We start from the raw sequence: 18,598 nt of genomic DNA, 5'->3' as shown, positions 1-18,598 counted from the left end.
TTTAATTAAAATAGAGTTTATTAGCTTTTCTTTTAATACAAACATGAGAAAGGAAAACCACCTGAAGATGTAGCGTTATTTTCAAAATTGAATTGTGATCAATACCTGAAGTGCCAAGTTCCATGGATTTGGGAGCCAGGGGCTGGCATATTTGCATACCGCAAAAGACTATATGCATCATTTTAACAGTTGAGTGCAGCCAAACTGATGACTACACTCAGACAGCCCCACTCTCAAAGGCATATGGACTTGCTATTCAGTGTAAGTTTCTGGGCCTTGGCTCGAAGAGGAAGTGCACAAAACCCGTGCCATTCGGAGGGAGATCTGCTCCTAGGACAAACCGCCTAGAATCTATTTGGATCCAAGAAGGGAAGATACTACAAAGACTTGTAACAGGAAGAGTCTAATAATACTTATCCTGTTTAGAGTTCAGTTTCAGAGCCTGAAAGTAAGCTCCAATCCAAAATCTCAGAAAGAGCAAAACCCAAGCCTCTAGAGCAGTTGCACAAGATAATGTGTGTGTGTATAGAAAGCTTTTTGATAATTCTCAATCGAACATACTATTTTTCAATCTACCTTGTTAGGTAGTCCAGGATTCTCCAACTCATTACTGTCTCATTATGAATGTAAATCCCTCCCAGGAAACAAAAACCCAAGGAGAGCCAGATGGATGCACAATATCAGCTTTAGGAACTCCACTGTATATAGCACAAGAGATCTGCAGTAGAACTCGGAGAAGCAGTGCTGCACACACGCCATTCACCACTGGATTGCTACACTGTTTGGGATGGTGATGATGTTTCCAGACCAACTTTCTCATTCAATGCCTCAGAAAAATATACAGATTGCGTCTCTTCCAGAGCAATATAAGTATTAGAAAATGAGAGAAGCACCATAATTCACAAGAAATGCAGCATGGACCCTATACATTTTAACAATACATAAAACCGTATCTCTGCCCCCAGTCAAAACATTCAAAGTCTTTTGACAATCTCTACTGGAGTGAAGTTGTGGGTGCAGAGTTGGAATTCCTTCCTGCTGGGCAGCTTCTTGGCTATGAACAGATCACCAATAATAGCAGCTTTTAGTAGCCAAACCAGGGAAAAGCCGTCAACACGTGTCTATGCTACTGTTTTCAGCTCCAGAGTGGCTTTATACTTTAAGAGTCCCATGTTTTGTTTTGTTTTTGTTAACACTGCATCGACCTGAAATACAAATGCAGCGAGACTCTGGATGACAGGGGAGAGGAGGGAAGAACATTGTAACTATAGTCATGTGGTTAGTGTTTAAATTCTAAAATTTAAAACTACTTATTATTAAAAACCTCAAGAGTTCACAGCTATAGGCCTACATAGTAAGCAAACATCTGTGGGGGAGAGGAGAGAAGGTTGTTTTTGCACCTCTGGATACATGAGAAGGAGGAGAGAGTTGATTTGACAAAGGTCTTGTCTTTTGCACCAAGTATGCTCCCCAAGCTCTGGGCTCCCTTGGCTAGTTTACCCTCCTCTCCTCCTCTTGCTGGAAGACACCATCACCGCTGGCTTGTGTGCATGGAGTGGTGGTATTCCTCCGATTCATATGGATGCTGGTTCATGGTGCTGCACCCTTCTCTCTCCTCAGGAGAGGATGGCATTAGAACGGCGGATACCAACTAAGTTATCAGCACTGAAAGATCGTCTCATAGCAGCTTTTGACAAGTCTTTGTATTTGTCTTCACACAGCCGGGAGATAGCCTAGATACCATGTTCAGATACAAAATGAAAAGTACACATTAGAAAAGTTTGAACATTTCAAGGAAGCTTTATACAAGTGTAATACCAACAGAGCAGGCACTCTGTAGCAGTGACGCTACTAGCTTTTTTACCTAGAATGAGAGTAAGGAAGAACTACTTTGGAGGGAAAAATATTAAAGGGGTCTGTCCCCATGCTAAGAACAACCCTATCCATCAGAAAGTAAGACATAAGGAAGGTGAGTGGTTTCCATATCCAAGTATCTTCATTCTTTTAGCAGTCTCACTATCTAATGGGAAACTTGGATCCATTTCAGACTTACGAGTTTGTGGAAGTTATGTTCAAAATTGCCCCTAGTAGCTAAATCTGGTGCACACGGCAGCACAAAAATTTTATTTTAACAGTACAAAAACACACACAGCCATTTCTGTGAGAGAAAAGGTTCAAACTGAAAAGGTTTCTGCACTCCCTCGGGTTTCCCTTGGCCACTCACTGCAAGTGAGCCTAGGAACTGAAGTTCTACTAGGACACCCGTTTTGCCTTTACCTTCTCTACACTCTCACCCCCGACATGCGCTTCCCGGGATCACTCACACGATCAGGTTCCTGAAGAGGTGCGAGAAGGGAGGGCAGCCCACTGCTCGATAGCATGGCAATAGCCATGGCACTTTAATACAGCTATTAAATATCAGCACATGTGGACAATTTAGTATTTAACTGCTTTTTCACCCATTTATTGGCTCACCTCTGCTCTGCTTATCTAGCTAGTCAAGCAGCCTTTATTCTGGTGCAGCTATTCTAGGAACAAGCCTAATTATTTAAATCCTAGTAACACAAGACTGTCCAGAAAACACTGTGTGTCCTTCCCTGCAAGGCCTATTTCTGATTGGAGCCTTCAGGCATTATCAATTCAAATAAATAAGGATACCTGTAATAAAAGGCTGCACTGAATTTCAGTCCTGAACATTTACTTCCATTAATAATTTACCACCTATCACCAGATGAACTTTCAGAGTCCTGCGATCAGCTACAAGCCTACACCTTCCCTTTAAGGCAGCACCCATTCAGCACAGCCCAGTGTTCTGGAGTTCAAAAGGTGAAAAACACTCTGAGCATGAATAAACTTCTAAGTGTATTTTAAAATAATTATTTACATTTATTTCTGCCGACCTTCTGGAGGCATGCATTTGGCTCAAGAGTGGCATTCTTTGAGACACTGGCTGCGTGAGCTCCCGGTGCAAGACCAGACAGACTCTCCATCCTGTTTTAATGCTAGCACATCAATCATAAAGGAACCTGTGTTGACATATTTAGCCCCAGTCGCCCATATGGTGTAAATCAGTTTTCAATCCCTGGAATACTAATTCACTGCTTCATAGAGGCTCCTATCAACTGCTCACATGTTTCTAACCGAAAGGTAGAATTAAAAATTTGAGCAAATGGTTTAAATATTTATCATGTTTTAGAATTAAAAACCAAAATGTCCTATATACGTGCATTAGTAAGTGCATTATGGCAAAGCACATACTGTACTGAAAACTACTCTGGTTTTGAATACCAAGCCCCCAAATGCTAGCAAAGAAGAAACAAAACAGGCTCACAATCTGTAAATCATCCACTTATGCCTGGGCACCGAGCAGTTCAGTAAACAGTTTCCTGTGGAATATGAACTGCCCTACAACCACGTTTACAATTAGTGACAGTGGTAGCTTAAAGTGCAAGTAACAAGGGTGAGACAAAGCAGAAGAGTTGCATTGCTTAACTTTAAATAGAGGAATTCGTAGGCATATCATACCTATCATTCCAAAGGACCAGGAGGGATCACACTTATTCCCAAAGTTCAGCCACTTCTGGGACAAAATAAAAAAACCTGGCACTTGGCAGAATTATTGGGGGTGGACAATAGAAGAATATAAGCCAAGAATACCGTAGCACACCCCTCTTTGAAAGGGGCTATGGTATCAGTGTACACAGGGCCTGCGGTAATGCCTTTGTTGAAAGGTCAACAAAACAACATGCAGAGTCATCAATTAAACCTGGGCAGATGAAAGGTTGCATTGATCCAACGAGAAATTTTGCCTGGGAACCCAGGTAATTTAGATATTTGCAAAATGTCTTACATATCTCCAACAACTAGGAAGAAAGACTGACTCTGCAAAAGTTGCAAGCTTTTTTAAAATGAGCCTTCATATCAAAGAAGGCTGCGGGGACTCACAGAAGGGCAGCCTTTCCCATTGAGCAGAAAGGGCCAGTAATCTGTATTTAAACTCTGCTGGACATTCTGAAGGACTCCTAAGAAGCAGCTATTCCAAAAGTTTATCTGAAAGCAACATTTCCTTGGAAAGGTGAGGCTCTAAAAGTTGTGAAAAGAAACATATTATTATTTCTGCAGCTGTCTCCAGACAAATGGTTTATTAAACCATGAGAGCAGTTAAGAGTGCTCCCTCTAAATCTAAAAGCAGCTGTGCAGTGGGATGCAGTGGGAAACCTTCAGCTGGCAGTATTTAGAAAGGTCTGAGTGTGACTGTCTCTAGGTGCTTGGAATACAGACTGTGACCAGGGAAGGACAGACAATCCATTACATATGACACTAATCCTTTCAATCTTAAGTAGCCTAGCTGAGCTACGGTTCCCAAAATAACATCCATTTTATTTTGCGATCTGCTGGACTTCTGTAATCTCTGTCCCTTTCTTTCCTCAGAATACTTGCTTAGCCTAGACATGGTTTTAGAAGTGCTAACTGTAGTTATAAAGGGGTTAAATTAGCCTGTAATACACTAATCTAAAAGCTTTTTAGTTTTCTAACTGCCACTTAACATGATTAGCAACAGATGCTCTTACTACACATACAGACAGAGTCCCCTGCTCAGCCAGTCTCAGACCATTACCTCCAGTTTCTGTGCTCTCTCTTTACTGAGAGGCTCCAGCAGAAAGCTCAGGTTATTGTCATCTGCTAGGGAGCGAAGATCGAAGTAGTATTTGGCGTAAACACTGGCAGGAACATTGATATTAAACTGCAGTAGCTCCAAGAAGTGTCTTTCCATCTCGTTCCTAGGAGGCGTAAGGGACAGAAGACAAAGGAAAAAAAGATTGTTTTAGCTGGCTGAAAACACTAAAGAGACCTCAAGCTTGTTTTTAAAACCAGCAACTTTGAAATAGTCATCGAGAGCTCTGCATTATTAGTTTCGAGAGACAGGTCATTCACTAGTGCTCAAAACAAGGTGCAGCTTTTGAGTCCTGGCACCTCCGGCTCAGAGGGAAAGGTAGTGCCCTGTCGTGCACTCGCTCGGCTGACCGGGGAGGTTCATTCTTCCGAGTTCCATTAGTGCAGCTGTACAATTCATGCGCCATTCTCACTCTCGTACGGCCCCACACTATAGTGATCAGATGAAAGGAATGATGTATGCTGTTTATTAGCTCTGAAGAACTTGCAGACATTTTCACCAGGCTGATAACAGGAAGGGTGTTTATTGAAGTAGAGCCGGACTAACAAAAGGAGTAGGCAGATCACCACGGCAACAAATGGATCTATGAAGAGCTGCTGCTATTATCTCACAGAAAAAAGGCTCTTGAAGCAACATGGATTCATCTCCAATAAATAAATAAATAAGCAGCATTAGGTGGGAGAAGGAATTTTCTCCTCAATAGCATTAGGCAGGATAACAAAGTACTATGTCAAAGGGCACTGTCCAGTTTTTACTCACTCATCTATTTTCACTGGGCAAAATATTTGGAGGAAAGTGGGGAGAGAGCCATGACATGAAAAAGGCTGCTTCAGCTACTGTACCGTGGTCAGCTAAATCAGAGACGTTCTACAGAGGAAAAACAATGTTTTACAAATTAACCTAAAAGAAACTGGTGGTACCCAAACCAAGCAATTCAGTTCAACACTAACAACTCAACGATTGTTCCTACTGGTAGCAGACCTGTCTCAACAGAACTTAGCAGCTGTATGGGCCAACTGGGAATACACCAGAAGATAAGTTGCACAAATTCAGTGCCAAGGCTGTTCTTGCTTTTTGGGAGCTTTTAAAATGAATGTTTTACCTATCAGAGGTGGGGAATAAATCAAGGAATCATCCAGGTTGTGTCCTGTATTGGATGGCAGGTCTCAATATGAATAGCAGCTTTGTGCTTGTTTCTAGCATAGTGGACTTGAGTATCATTGAACCTAGTGCCAAAATTAATTTCCTGTTCATATGGTCATAAGCCTATAGAAATGTAAATCAGATAATGTTTTGATGATCAGCTGATCAGAGCTTGATTTACCCTGTGAATAAATGCTCTTCACTGCCCCTTTTGTACTCACTATGCTAATACATTTTAATTGTGTAAAAATACAATTCTTCATTGGATTAACAAGTCTATTAACAGTGGTTTAAAACCTGGGAAAGGATAATGCCCATGTGTTTTCTGTGCCTTATTTACAAATATATGTAGCCAAAAGAACGAACAGCATGTGTCCTCTTACAAGCAATCATAGCAAGATTAGCAGCTGCACAGTTAATTTTTCAGTGATTATGGATTCATTCTCATCAAAGCAAGCAAGTTTTGACAAAGAATGACTTCCAAATACCAATTTAATTTCCTTTGATTTTTTCCCCATTAGAAATAAGTAAAACCAAACAAAAAACACACACCCCCAAAAAACAAAAGAAAAACCCCGTTCAGTAGAAGACCCACCTTTGCTTTGGTCAAATAAGAAAGGGCTTGTGATAGACAAAAATAAGATGAACACTCTACCTATGTTGAGTAGGAAGAGGCTAAGGCAAATGAACTCATCTGCCGGTCGTGAGGCCTGGATCACGTATCCCTTAACAAACTTTAACCCACTCGCAGTTTCTGAGAGCGCCACACAGCTCGCACTGCTAACAGAGTTGTGAGGTGGGGCTGCCTAACAAGTGTCTTTAAGCAGTAAGGAGAGCGTGTTTGGTGGGGACAAGGTGCACCTACACTGCCTTCAGAAGAGGTGCCTGGCTTGTACGCGCACACGCGCACACACACACAGATTTGCAAATTGAGTGAACTAAACCAGATATAAACCCTTTTGCCAGTTCCAGAGTGGTGTAACTCCCATGCTTGGCTTGCAGTGGCTCAACAAGAGTATCCATCAGGTTAGTGAGATCATTCTAGGTATGTAGAGCCAAGAGGAAAATTCACAGAAAGCTCACAAACAAAACTCGCCACCAGTCCTTGTAGACAGGCCTTTACTGCACAGGAATGGCCCACCCAGGGAGCGATACCTGGTAGAGTCCTGCCAAGCAATCTTTAGCTGGGGAGCTGTTGGGGTTTTGGGTGGGGTTTTTGGCAGCATCATCAGCCATCTCCAACGTTACAATGCAACCATGCCTGAAATCCTTCGCCAGTTGTTTTCTCTCAGTAATGCTTGCATTCAGAATACCTAATACTCACCATCAAGTGACTTTTGATAGTTTAAAAAATATTGAAACAACTAAAGCTGACAATTAACTATAGTACCAACTATTAATTCAAAGTAAACTTATGAACTTAAAACTCAGTTTTGCTGAGTAGTTTAAGCAGTTTTCCAAGGTCCCAATTATGGTGATGTTTTCCAGCCCAGGAGCAGTGAAGTCTGCCAAGTTGCAGCAGTGCGGGGCCTGGGATGGACACCCCTGGGCCACTGTCAGAACGGGGTTGTACAGTTTCTGCCCCTACGCAAAATCAAAGGTCTAAGTCATTTCAAATGAGATGGGATTACAAAAATCCCACCTTCAACTTGGAGGAAAAAATAAGCCTAAATTCAGTCTATTTTCCTTACCACCATCACTGCTTTGAAAATGTAAGTACTGACAATTTCAGGAGACCCAGCATCGGCAATAGAGAATAAACATCCTGCTTGTTACAGATATTTTCAGTGCTATCAGTTTGATTTGTCCCAAATAGGGCTAGAAGAAGAGACATCAAAAAGAGCAAGATGTGTACTCCAGCACTCCTAGCATCACCGACCCCACTTCAGCGATCTCAGAGTTATTTGCAGCAACGCTTCAAGTATGTTCCTCAGATAGATGAGCACTCTGAGCCAGGTTGAGCAAAGATGTACATCGTATAAAATCACTAATTATGCTTTCATGAAAGCATGACTGGCACAGCCCTGCATTTGGAGACAAAGAACTCCCAGGCAAGAGGTATGTATAAAACAAGGAACTATGTTTGCTGTTGCTGTTTGCAATGTGAACTAACTTGAATAACAAAAACTGTTTTGCTGCAGATAACTCCCCCATTTTTAGAAATACCGCCCCCCACCTAAAAGGAAGAAAACTGGATATTCCTCCTCCTAAAGAATCCCAGATAAATAATTACTTACTGTATTTTAAACATTAGCTTTAGGCTGAATCCAGGGAAGAGAGCTTGGGGCAAGAACAGACTCTCTCACGTAGGTAGCCTCCCAGTGCTGTATGCAAATCTCTACCACCTCAGTCTGCTCCTCTACTAGAATTAACTGTTACCACATAGGCCTGGACACATGCTCAATTACAGCAGTGCAATAAAACTCGAACACACATAAAACATGTCATGAAGTTTATTAAGGCCAGAAAGTCTGATATTAAGCTAGCCTTCTAACATTTCTACCACTGTGATAAGGGAAATAGGGGAACAAGCTGGCAAACAGAATTAAAACAATATGTTGACATCTCAAAGCTCTCAGAGATAGAACTTTGCAAGAAGGAATTTAACAGAAAAATCTAATGGGCCAAATCCACTCCACATAAACACACTTCCAGCCCATAGTATGAGCCTGGAGCCACAAGGATGAACATCCTCTGAAACTGCAGAAATTGTAGGGCTTAAAGCTGAGTGAACCAAGAAAAGACAGCAGATTCAAAATTTCTGAAAAACTGAAATCTACATCTGAGACAAGAACATATAGAAGAAACAGCCTTACATAAACAAGCAGTAGTAAGATTGAGGATTTTGTTCTCAGCACTGTAGGCAAGTCTAAGAACTCGCCCAAAGAGGATGAGCTGTAGCAGTAGCTGCATGTAACACATGCAAACCACAGATACCAACACAAATGACATGTGTCTGCCAGCAGCAGCGGCTAGGAATTCAGACCTTGTGATATTTAGGCCTTAGCTGGATACAAAAGCAGACACATAAGTCACAAGTTATGGCTTACCTTGCAATTTTTCAAATTCTAAAACAGAAAAGGCAGGGAACAAATTTAGTTCACTTTTTTTTTTCTTCCTAAAAAGGCTTTTGATAAGACCATAAATTCGGCACTTTAGAGTTACACCAATGCAAAAATTTAGTGGAAACAAGCAGCCAGTCCCATGGTTTATCACTGGGGGAAAGAAGGTAAAGAAAACTAACTTTGAAGTTACTCACCCAAGTCATATACACCCAAATATTAATACATATTTGTCTCGAAGTAGGGTTATCCAAAGTTTCCTAGGTTAAAAAAAGGGAATGGGGCCGGACACCAGAGATACATCATGTACATATATCATAGCACCAGAGACACATTTTTTCAGTATGATCACAAAAATTGCCGTAAAAAAAAAAAACAACCCCAAAAAACCCCCAAAAACCAAAAACCCCAAAACCCAAAACAAACACCACTGCAGATTAGCCAAACCTTGCAACTTACATGTCCTCAACAGTAATGTCCTTCAATATTTGGCAATAATCGACATTCCACACAGCCTGATCATCCCAGACTTTAGAAGCTAGCAGAATGGCTCCTAGGACTATCCTCTTCCAGTTACTAGGGCATATGTCAATCTCTGCATAGGTTAAAAGCCTTTCCAAATAAACCTATAAAAATAAAAAAGACAAAAACCAAAAAACAAACAAAAAAAACCCCAGTTTTATGTGTGTAATTAAGACCTGGAGCTGAGTTCTGAGCAGCAAACATGCCAATCCAATCTGACTATTTTATTCCGTTACCGTTAAGTGTGTCAGAATAAGTATTAGTGATTACTACTTACACTTTAGAATCCAAACTTTCAGGAGTTACAGGTTCCATTTTTTAGTACAACACAAGAACTGGACCACCAAGGTATACAATAAAGATACTGAGGAATCAGTTCTGAGCAATGAGCACTGCTGTTTCAGTGAGACACTGCTGGAGTTCTTTCCACCACAGAGTCACACAGTCACTAACGGGTTCTCATTAGGGCCCATCTGGGATAGTAAATCACTCAACATCACACTAGCCTTTCCTCACCGTTAAGGTTCAGCACTTGTAGCTTAACAGGAAGTGCTAAAACCTGCACTGTGATCTGTAGTCATGGGACGAAGATGCATTAATCGCCCTCTTTCCACAATGAAAGGCGTTATAGTGCTATTTCTACTTCACCCTGTAAAGAACAGACTTCAATCCTTCACCTACAACAACGTCATCCTCTGCTTTCATCTACATCACCAACTGCTCAGACAGTGAAAGATACCCAAGTCCAAAGATGTGTCTTGGTCTTTTACTCATTCGTCCCACGTAATCTCAAATCAGCCCAAAGATGTTGAATCAGTCCCTTCCTTAAAAGTTTTCTACTATTTCACACTCCTATAATGATCCACGTACTAAGTAATATGCACTTTCAAATTTGAATATAGATTGTTTTTAATGTTCTATACCCTAAACTAAGTCCAAGGTCCTAATGAAACCTCAGATAAACTAGTGGGTGCAGGAAGCTGATGTACAGGTCTAAGGGCAGGATCAATCTTTATTACTAGGGTCTCTCCATACTTTCTTCCCATCCTTTGCTTGCAGCTTTCAAGTGGACTTAAGGTGTTCCTATAATAACAGAGCCATCTAGTGGTAAAATCCACTTTAAAAACTAACTCTATTTCTGTTTTGTAAATACTTCAGCTGGCTAGATTGCCCAGGCTTAGCTATCATCTTGTTCTGTCAAAATTGCTTGCATGTCTTTGGAAAAGCAAAAACCTCAAACTACTTTTAGAGTTTCAATAGCTCTAACTATCTGGCCTTTTTAATTACTTATTTCCTTATTAAAAAAAATTAAAAAAAAGAGTCCTTCAAGCTGAGTTTGCTTAATTGCCACATGGTCTTTTGGTGACAATTCTCTCCTGTTCTCCTTTCAGACTGTTTTTCAGAAAGAAGCCACAATGAAGACTGAAGTCTAGTACGCAATAAAGTGCAGTTTAAGAGATCGTCTAATGCAGCAATGACATAGGTTGTGGCTTTTTCTTTCCCTTCATATACATATATGTATATGCACACATATATATGTGTGTGTATAAATAATCAGTGTCATGGTCAAGTTTTTATATCCATCTTGCTTTCTGAAATCAAACAACAAGCTGTAATGAGATTATTTTCTTACTATTGTTCTTAAGTTCCAAGTACCTCCACGTCACCTGGGAAAAAAAGTTGTAGCCTCTTTGGTTTAATAAAAAAAAAAGTTTAATAGAAAGGTGGCAATGATTGAAGGACATAATAATGAGAAAGTTCATCCCCTGGAGTTCCTACAGTATTGATCCTCGACTCCTTAGGGGGTGTTACTTGCACTGTTCTGGTTAATATGAATACACAACTCCCATTTTCCCCTCCACACAACTGAAATAAAAGATGTCTGTGTCTGATCTTTTTATACCCCACTGTTTACCGTGTCCCACTGCTCTGCCTTTCTCAAGCTTCTTCAGAAAGTTATATATTATGAAACAAACAGCGTGTGATTGGACAAGTAATTAAGTGTTACATATTCATATATAGAAAAGGTAAGTTCCTTTTTAGTTAACCACTTCTGTGACTACTTAGAAATCTTCTCTAAGGAGCTCACTTGTACAGTGTCTTCAGTATTTTTCACGAGATACTGTAACTATTTAAACGTCAGTTCAGCCCAGTTCACTCACTGGGGGGGGGGGGGGGGGAGGGGGAAGTCTTCAAAAACCTCAAGTTTCAGTAATCAGGCATCTCTTACCAGTGTCACTATTGCACATTCAGCCGTCAGCTGTGCAGCACTGAAAAGTGTCCGAACAAACCGGTAGATGTGCTTGTGATCAGGGTCATGCTTGTAGTAGTCATCTGGAACCTCTTCCCGCTGAAAGAAAGTTCTCCGAATTACTGAAAATCTGTCTTAATACTGACTTTAAAGAACAGCCACACATGGCTGTTTCTTCTCACCGAGCAGAAGTGTATACAACCCTTCCCTGTCACAGAGACAGAACAAAATCATATACTGAAAGCAGCAAGCAGCCTTGCAATATTATGAATATTCCAAACAAAACACAATAGCTTTAGCCGATACCTTTGTTTTGAACACTTTTTTGATCTGTAACGCTAACAGGAAAGAGCATGAACTACCATCATTATTACAGGTGCTAACTATTGTCCATGGAACATTTTACAGACTAAAAGAGATTAAAAAAAAAGTTTCTCCCTGCAAGAAAATCACAGATACATATACTCCAGGGAAGCACTGGCTCTTCAAAAGGCAAAATTAAGAGACTTCACAAGATTCCCCTTCCAGCCGAGGAAGAGCTGAAGAACATGTCAATAATACTGTCACATGTAGAACTGGAAGGTAACTTACACTGTCTTCATAGGACTCATTCTTGAGAGATTCCAGAAAGACAAAGCTAATGAACAGCTAGTTTTAACTTTGACACGATGCTAAACTGTTTCTAAATACAGAGGAGAATAAAAGCTTAGAAATAATCAGTCTGTAAGAGCAATCCTAAAATGAGCGTTTGAGAATTCTGACCCTGTACATGAGCAGGATCCCCCTTGCATAATTCCTGCACTACGAGCGGTACAAAAGCACATCTGGAAGTACATTTTTGCTGACTGGAGCTGAGGAGGAAAGGACTGTTACTTGTAACTAAGCCCTGTGACGCTGATAACTTGAAGTTTGTTTCTTCTGCTATTAGGGTCAATAGAGCCTGGATTTGGACTCCTTGTGACTGAATCTTTAGAGGACAAGGTGTTCAAAGATTTCTTCCAGCTAATTAACCTTTTTAAAGGAGCTGTAGGTTCCCAGCCAAAACCCCATTGCTATAGAAACTACAAGCCATTTGTATCTTTCCCCTCAGAAGAATGACATACAGCCATTGCTATATTTCTGTCTGTATACTACAGTAAGATAGAAGAGACCTTTAAGTGTTTCCTAAAGGACACAATGATTTTCCTCTATTCATACTCATTAAATAGGAGGTAGGCTATATGACAGGATCAAAAGATATCAGGTTGCTAAATAAAGAAAAGAAATTGTGTGATGAAGTGGAGTTCATCTTACATAAATAATTTTCAATGTGAAAAAACAGAACCAGGCAGTTAAAACAGTTTTGGACCAGACTTTTCTCTTGAAGTGCCACGGTCCATACAAGAAATCTTCTATATGGCTCTTCTCCTGAAGTTCATTATTTTTATTGAGTAAAGAGTTGTATTTATTCAAGTGTACAATTCCTAGCACAATGGGTCATGTTTAGGGATGAAACTAACAAACTTAAAATATTTAATTGTTTATTAAAAACTGTTTATTAACAAGCCAAATCTGTGAGATAGATTAAGCTGCATTCACTCAGGTATGTCCCAGAGCAAACTGAATTTTTAAAGCCACTAGAGCTTTGCTAAATTCATTTCAAATTAAAAACAAAGGAAGTGGTTCTATAGGACAGTCATTAAGCTAGTAGTGCTCAAACTGGACATAAAAAGCACACGCTCCACTCTTGAGCTTGCCTGTACTATGAGGTTTTGCATCTTAAAGACTGTCTAAAAAGCTGTACCACGACCAGTCACATTAAAATCACATGCTGAATGCTCCTAGCTGTTACTGCAAGCAGCATTAAGCCTATTTGCTTTAAAATTTTGCCTTTCAGGTTTTTTGAAGACCAAACTCACTGTCTCCTACTTTGTGTGCTGCTTCACATATTATGTTCTCCTGTTTGCAGCCATTCAAAAGGTTAGGCACATATCTACTAACCACGTCTTCCTAAATAACTAGGAAAAGCCTTTAATTAAAGTAGTGTTAAAGAGGGGAAGAAAGGAGTCAGACAAGAAAGTTCGGATACAAAATATGCAAGATCAGCACGTGCTTGCTTTATTTATATTCAAAGCATAGAAAACCAAACATACTTTGCAACATTTAGAAAGGCTGGGTTCTGTTCATGATCTAGCCAGTATCAAAAGTCCAGAGGACACTGTCTGCACTGTATTTTATAAAGATACAGTTTAAGATCAATTTGCTTGTGACCTGATGCTAAGACATTTTTATGACTTATACAATACAAATCAAGATGTTAAAAAATATGTATATTGATACACATTCAGAGGATCAAAAAGTTACACTTACTGTGAGAGGATGAGATTTTTCATCAAAAATATCCAACGATCTGTCAGAATCTCTACAAAGTAAAAAACTCTGTTTTAGCAACAAGAATAAATTGGTAATGCTATGCTCCACTAAAAAAGTGTTATTCATTAAAGAGGATAAAGGGACGTATTTTATAGTTCAGCTTTCCCTAGAATATGGTATGAAGTTATATTGTATTTTTGCAAAGTATTTAATGATGAGATCTTACAACTGAGTATTTAAGAAGCTAAACAATTAATAGCTATCCATGTTCTTATATTATGCTTAGTACAGTTCTCCCTTAAAATGGGAAACCATCTCAACAGCATTTATTTCAAAAAGGCAGCTGTAATTTTGAAGTATACGCTGTAACTAGCTATAATTGCAAGGGTTATCTGCACATGGGACAGAGTGTTCCTTCACCCACCAAAACTAATCTGTACTTCTGTATTCAGGAATAGCTAAACAAAGTTCAAAGGCTGATTTGTGGTGAGTTAAGTGTATTCTCCTCCGTTTTGACTTTTTACGCTTCATTCTCGATGAAGCATGTGCCATTGGATTGGGTGTATTACAGACCTTTCTGTATCAGCTCAAGAGGGGGTACAAAGAGAAAGCAGATACAGCATGAAGTGTCAGATTTTTCAACTCCTTTAAGTTATACTTAGCTGTTCCTGAAGTCACCAAGACCACATCCCTGGCTCAAAAAGAAAGTTGTTGTATTTCAGCAAAAAAAAAAAAGTTCACTCACCTGTTCTTTATATGGTAGAATATTGCTAGTGTTACACTAAAAATGAGAAAGAAAAAAAAGAAAAGACTTAAAGCACCATTCTGTGCACACTGTTCCACTGCAAAAGCTGTTGTTCAGGGCAAAATGTTCAGAATCCATTACGTATTGGCTTCCTCTCACATTCTTGAATACTCTGTGTCTCATTTCTGATGTTTACCTGCCTGAACGGAAACTGGCCAAATCAAATTTGCTAGCCAAACTACTTTTATATTCATTGTACAGGTATTTGTGCCATGCAATAAATATTGTACCACATTTTAAACGCGCACCTTCATTGCCTGATTAGGTGACATTTATTGAAAATGTGGACTATTCACAACTAAAATATAATAAAAGTTCTACTCGATGTTACATATACTGTTGTAGAGATTCTGCTGATGTTTTAATTCTGTATCTCTGGCTGTGTAATTTAGGACCTGTCTAAAAAAAGAGAATCATAAAGATGATATGCCAGTATAATCCAAGAAGGGGACAAGAACAGATCTCAGTCTCTGCTGAGTCAAGTAAGGCAATGGATTTCATATTGACACTCATCTACTGTGGCCAAATTTCAGATACTTTACTGGCAGCGGCAACAGGAACACTGCCATCACAGGAATATGTCACGGGCAAGCTCTAATCTGTTGCCAGCTGTACACCACTTCAAAATGGCACAAGCACCATCATTTAGTTTTTTTTCTCTAGAAAAGGAGGAGTGACATCCTAGATACCTCTGTTTGAAACCAAATTCGAAAGTGACAAACCAACTTAGACATTTCCAAACTCTACTAAGTGTTAAAACAGTAAAGCCTTCTGGGCCTGAAGCTACTTTGCCTTCAAGCACAGTAGAACTCTCAGTTCTCGCTGGTATCGTCTATGCACAAAGAACTGTCTCTGTGGTACCCAGAACAATAGGTCAAACAGCCATTTCCACTGGAGAACCAAGAAGACTAGTTATCAAACTCACCTACCTAAAATAATAAATATATGAAGAAAAAGTAGAAAGGCTAGAACTAAAAACCAAAGCCAGCAACATACTGTTATCCACAACTAGAGGGCAGACTAATACCACTGGCAAGTAGCAAACGCAGTCCTACAAACTTTTCCTGCAACTCCATACAAAATCCATTTCAAGTTTTCCCAGACTGAGAGTTTCTTCTGGGTTTGGCTTTCAATGTGAAGACTTTGAGCTCCCCACCCCAACACACACTTTTAAACCCAAAATGCTGACACACTTCTGCACTGCCTCAGATTCTCAAGTGCACAATAACTACTTTAATACAACAGTACATTAGCTCTGTAACTGAAAAAAAAGCTCGCCTCAGCAGTCATAATTAACCAGACCTCTAGACCCCTTCCATGACCAAGAGAGGTGCTGTGCTCCTCTCATTCAAGTGTGTGACTGGCTTTGAAACAGACAAGACCACCACAAAATCCCATATAAACCTTGCAGTGCTACTCAGCCCCTTGTTGACGACAAATGGTTCTTACCACTTTATTGTGCTTCTAAGGTTAGGTTGACTGACGGTGCTGTCATCTATAAATATTGTTGAGCATGAGCTGTATTTTTTCGTAAGCTGCCCAGGAGAAACCTGGGAGGGGAAGGTCGGAGGGAGAAAGAAAAAAAAAAAAAAAAAAAGAACAGAAATACATTCAAGAAGAGGGATTCTGTGAGCTTTGGTTTACCACACTGAATACTGGCTTTACACCTTAAGTAGCTACTGCAGAGGAGGTCTTTGTAGATGATTGCTCCTGCTATGCAAGCTATCCTAGAGCCATCAAGTTCCTAAAGATACCCTTTGTGTAAGATAGGTTTATAAATCATCCCTTGTAATATACAACACGATGTTTTTAGATAAGTAATTTTCAGCAGAAATAGCTGCAGCTAAAGCAGCAAGTCCTCCGATTTTCTCAGTTCTCCTCCATTCCATTCTTGCCAGTTCAGGTCTCGGTCTTCCCTCTCTACGATGTTCTTTATTAGATTTCCCTGTGACTCCATAATCATCTTCTCCCTTCTTTTATATCCTATACCCTTACATTTTCTCGTTATCCAGTATCGCTCCCTGTAAAGACAGTTTTGCATTTGGGGTTTTGTCTTCTTATATTTTAGAAAAAAAGAAACCTCTTCCTGACATTGCTCACTTTACTCATGTCTTGTTTAGCGTCTGGAATCTGGAAATAAAGTACTACTATTACCCTTACTTTTACTATTCAGAGCTAGCAATATGTTCCATCATCTATCCTAATCCCGCAGATTTTATACTGCAAGAAATCTTCGTATATAACACTAAGTCAGGCTTCCCTGAGCATTTTTAGAGAATGCCTTGCACTAGAGCTAGGACATCATAATTGAGGGAAGAGTTTTAATCAAGCAATTCAAGATTCATTAGTTTTTGCCAGAATCTTTTTAAATGCCTTGTCTAAAATCTTGAAAGTCTTCCATATGAAAATGTTGGCACCCTTCACAACTCAATGGCTGCCTGGGAACATCTCCCATTCCAGCTGAAGTTTGCCAGCAAAAACAATCCAATCACACTTCACCTTGGTGCTGGCAGAGTAAAGCTGGAACTGTAATTGAAAAAGAAAGAAAAGAAAAAAAAAAAGAACCACCCCCCATAATCATACTAAATACAGCAGACTTGAAATATCATTATCTTACCAGTAACTTATCAGTAGACACTTCTGCTAGACAGTATTTTTTAAGCTTTGTCTTAGTAACTTCCATTCTTAGCTTTACTAGTCAATAATTTTTTATACACTTATTAATGACATTGCATCTTTTTTGTATATTTTTTTGGTAAGTGAAGTGTCAAAAACAACTAATTTGGTTTTGTAGAAGATGCTTAGAGCATATTTTCAGATTTTAAAACTAATGCATTATCATTTGTTCATCATACTGATTATAATGTTTGTTCATCATTCTCTTTTCATGCTGGATACATTTCTCACAATAAGTCCTGTAGTGATGCGCAAACAGGAAGTCATTTAAGACTTCTCATCTCAGCTGAGAAATTAATCCAGTTTTATTTCTGTCTAAAAAAACCAACGTAGGCAGTTTGACTTGTATTTTCTCCTTTACTGTTCTGAAATGCTCAAGACTGATACAACAAAAATATCCATTCTTATTCTTTTGACATCAGCCATTCTATGCTCTGTGACACTGTGCCTGTTTGTTTATTTTTTAAAGATAGGCAAAGATAATTCAGTTTTATCTTGCTGAGGAGGATTTGGAACATGTGTAGGACTATATACCGAGAACTACTACAGTTGTTGAATTTGTCTTCGTCCCAATATGCTAATATTATCTATATAGCACATTAAGAATTTGTTTTACTTACATGATTGATGTGGTTACTCTTCCTCTTCTCTCGCACTAGAAAGAGGGAGAAAGAATGTGAACTGAAAGGTTTCTAAAATACAATCCCAATTTACATTCAATAAAGTAATTCTATTAACCCAGTCTTCTGAAGTACATGAGTATTAGAAGTTTCAAATTTGACTTTAGGTGTCTGAAAAAGTAGTTTGAGGAAAAAATACTGAGTTTTATCAAGCTAGTAAACTACATACTACTTCCAACTATCCACATGTACATTTAGGAACTACCTCCACCCATCGCACTAAGGGAAAAATGTCTCAGCTTTGAAGAGATGCTGTGCATCATGAAAAACTGGATGATTTCAGATAGTTCAAATAGACAATGTCTAACATCCAACAGCAACCACTCCATGAACAGAAGTAAAAACATCACACGCTGAACCTGCCAAAGACACACAAGGAGGAAGGTGCCCAGCATTATATATGTGTTTTCTCTCCTCCTATTAGACAGCAGA

At 39.4% G+C, this 18,598-nt stretch overlaps 1 protein-coding gene across 1 annotated transcript in view; it reads right to left on the bottom strand.

The window, feature by feature from the left end:
- Window positions 1-18,598, bottom strand: part of CCNYL1 (cyclin Y like 1) — a 39,397-nt gene continuing 20,799 nt past the window's right edge. The window contains exons 5-12 of the mRNA XM_009284703.1: window positions 18,107-18,141; window positions 16,260-16,360; window positions 14,751-14,786; window positions 14,003-14,054; window positions 11,633-11,752; window positions 9,340-9,506; window positions 4,619-4,781; window positions 1-1,733 (exon numbers count right to left, since the gene is read on the bottom strand). Coding sequence (XP_009282978.1) covers window positions 1,617-1,733; window positions 4,619-4,781; window positions 9,340-9,506; window positions 11,633-11,752; window positions 14,003-14,054; window positions 14,751-14,786; window positions 16,260-16,360; window positions 18,107-18,141 — 791 coding nt within the window. The 3' untranslated portion in view covers window positions 1-1,616. The remainder of the gene's footprint in view (window positions 1,734-4,618; window positions 4,782-9,339; window positions 9,507-11,632; window positions 11,753-14,002; window positions 14,055-14,750; window positions 14,787-16,259; window positions 16,361-18,106; window positions 18,142-18,598) is intronic.

The sequence above is a fragment of the Aptenodytes forsteri genome, unplaced genomic scaffold (assembly GCF_000699145.1).
Source record: "Aptenodytes forsteri isolate BGI_AS27 unplaced genomic scaffold, ASM69914v1 Scaffold183, whole genome shotgun sequence".
Lineage (NCBI taxonomy): Eukaryota > Metazoa > Chordata > Aves > Sphenisciformes > Spheniscidae > Aptenodytes > Aptenodytes forsteri.
The sequence above is the reverse complement of the archived record's forward strand: the minus strand, read 5'-3'. Positions and strand labels throughout refer to the sequence as shown.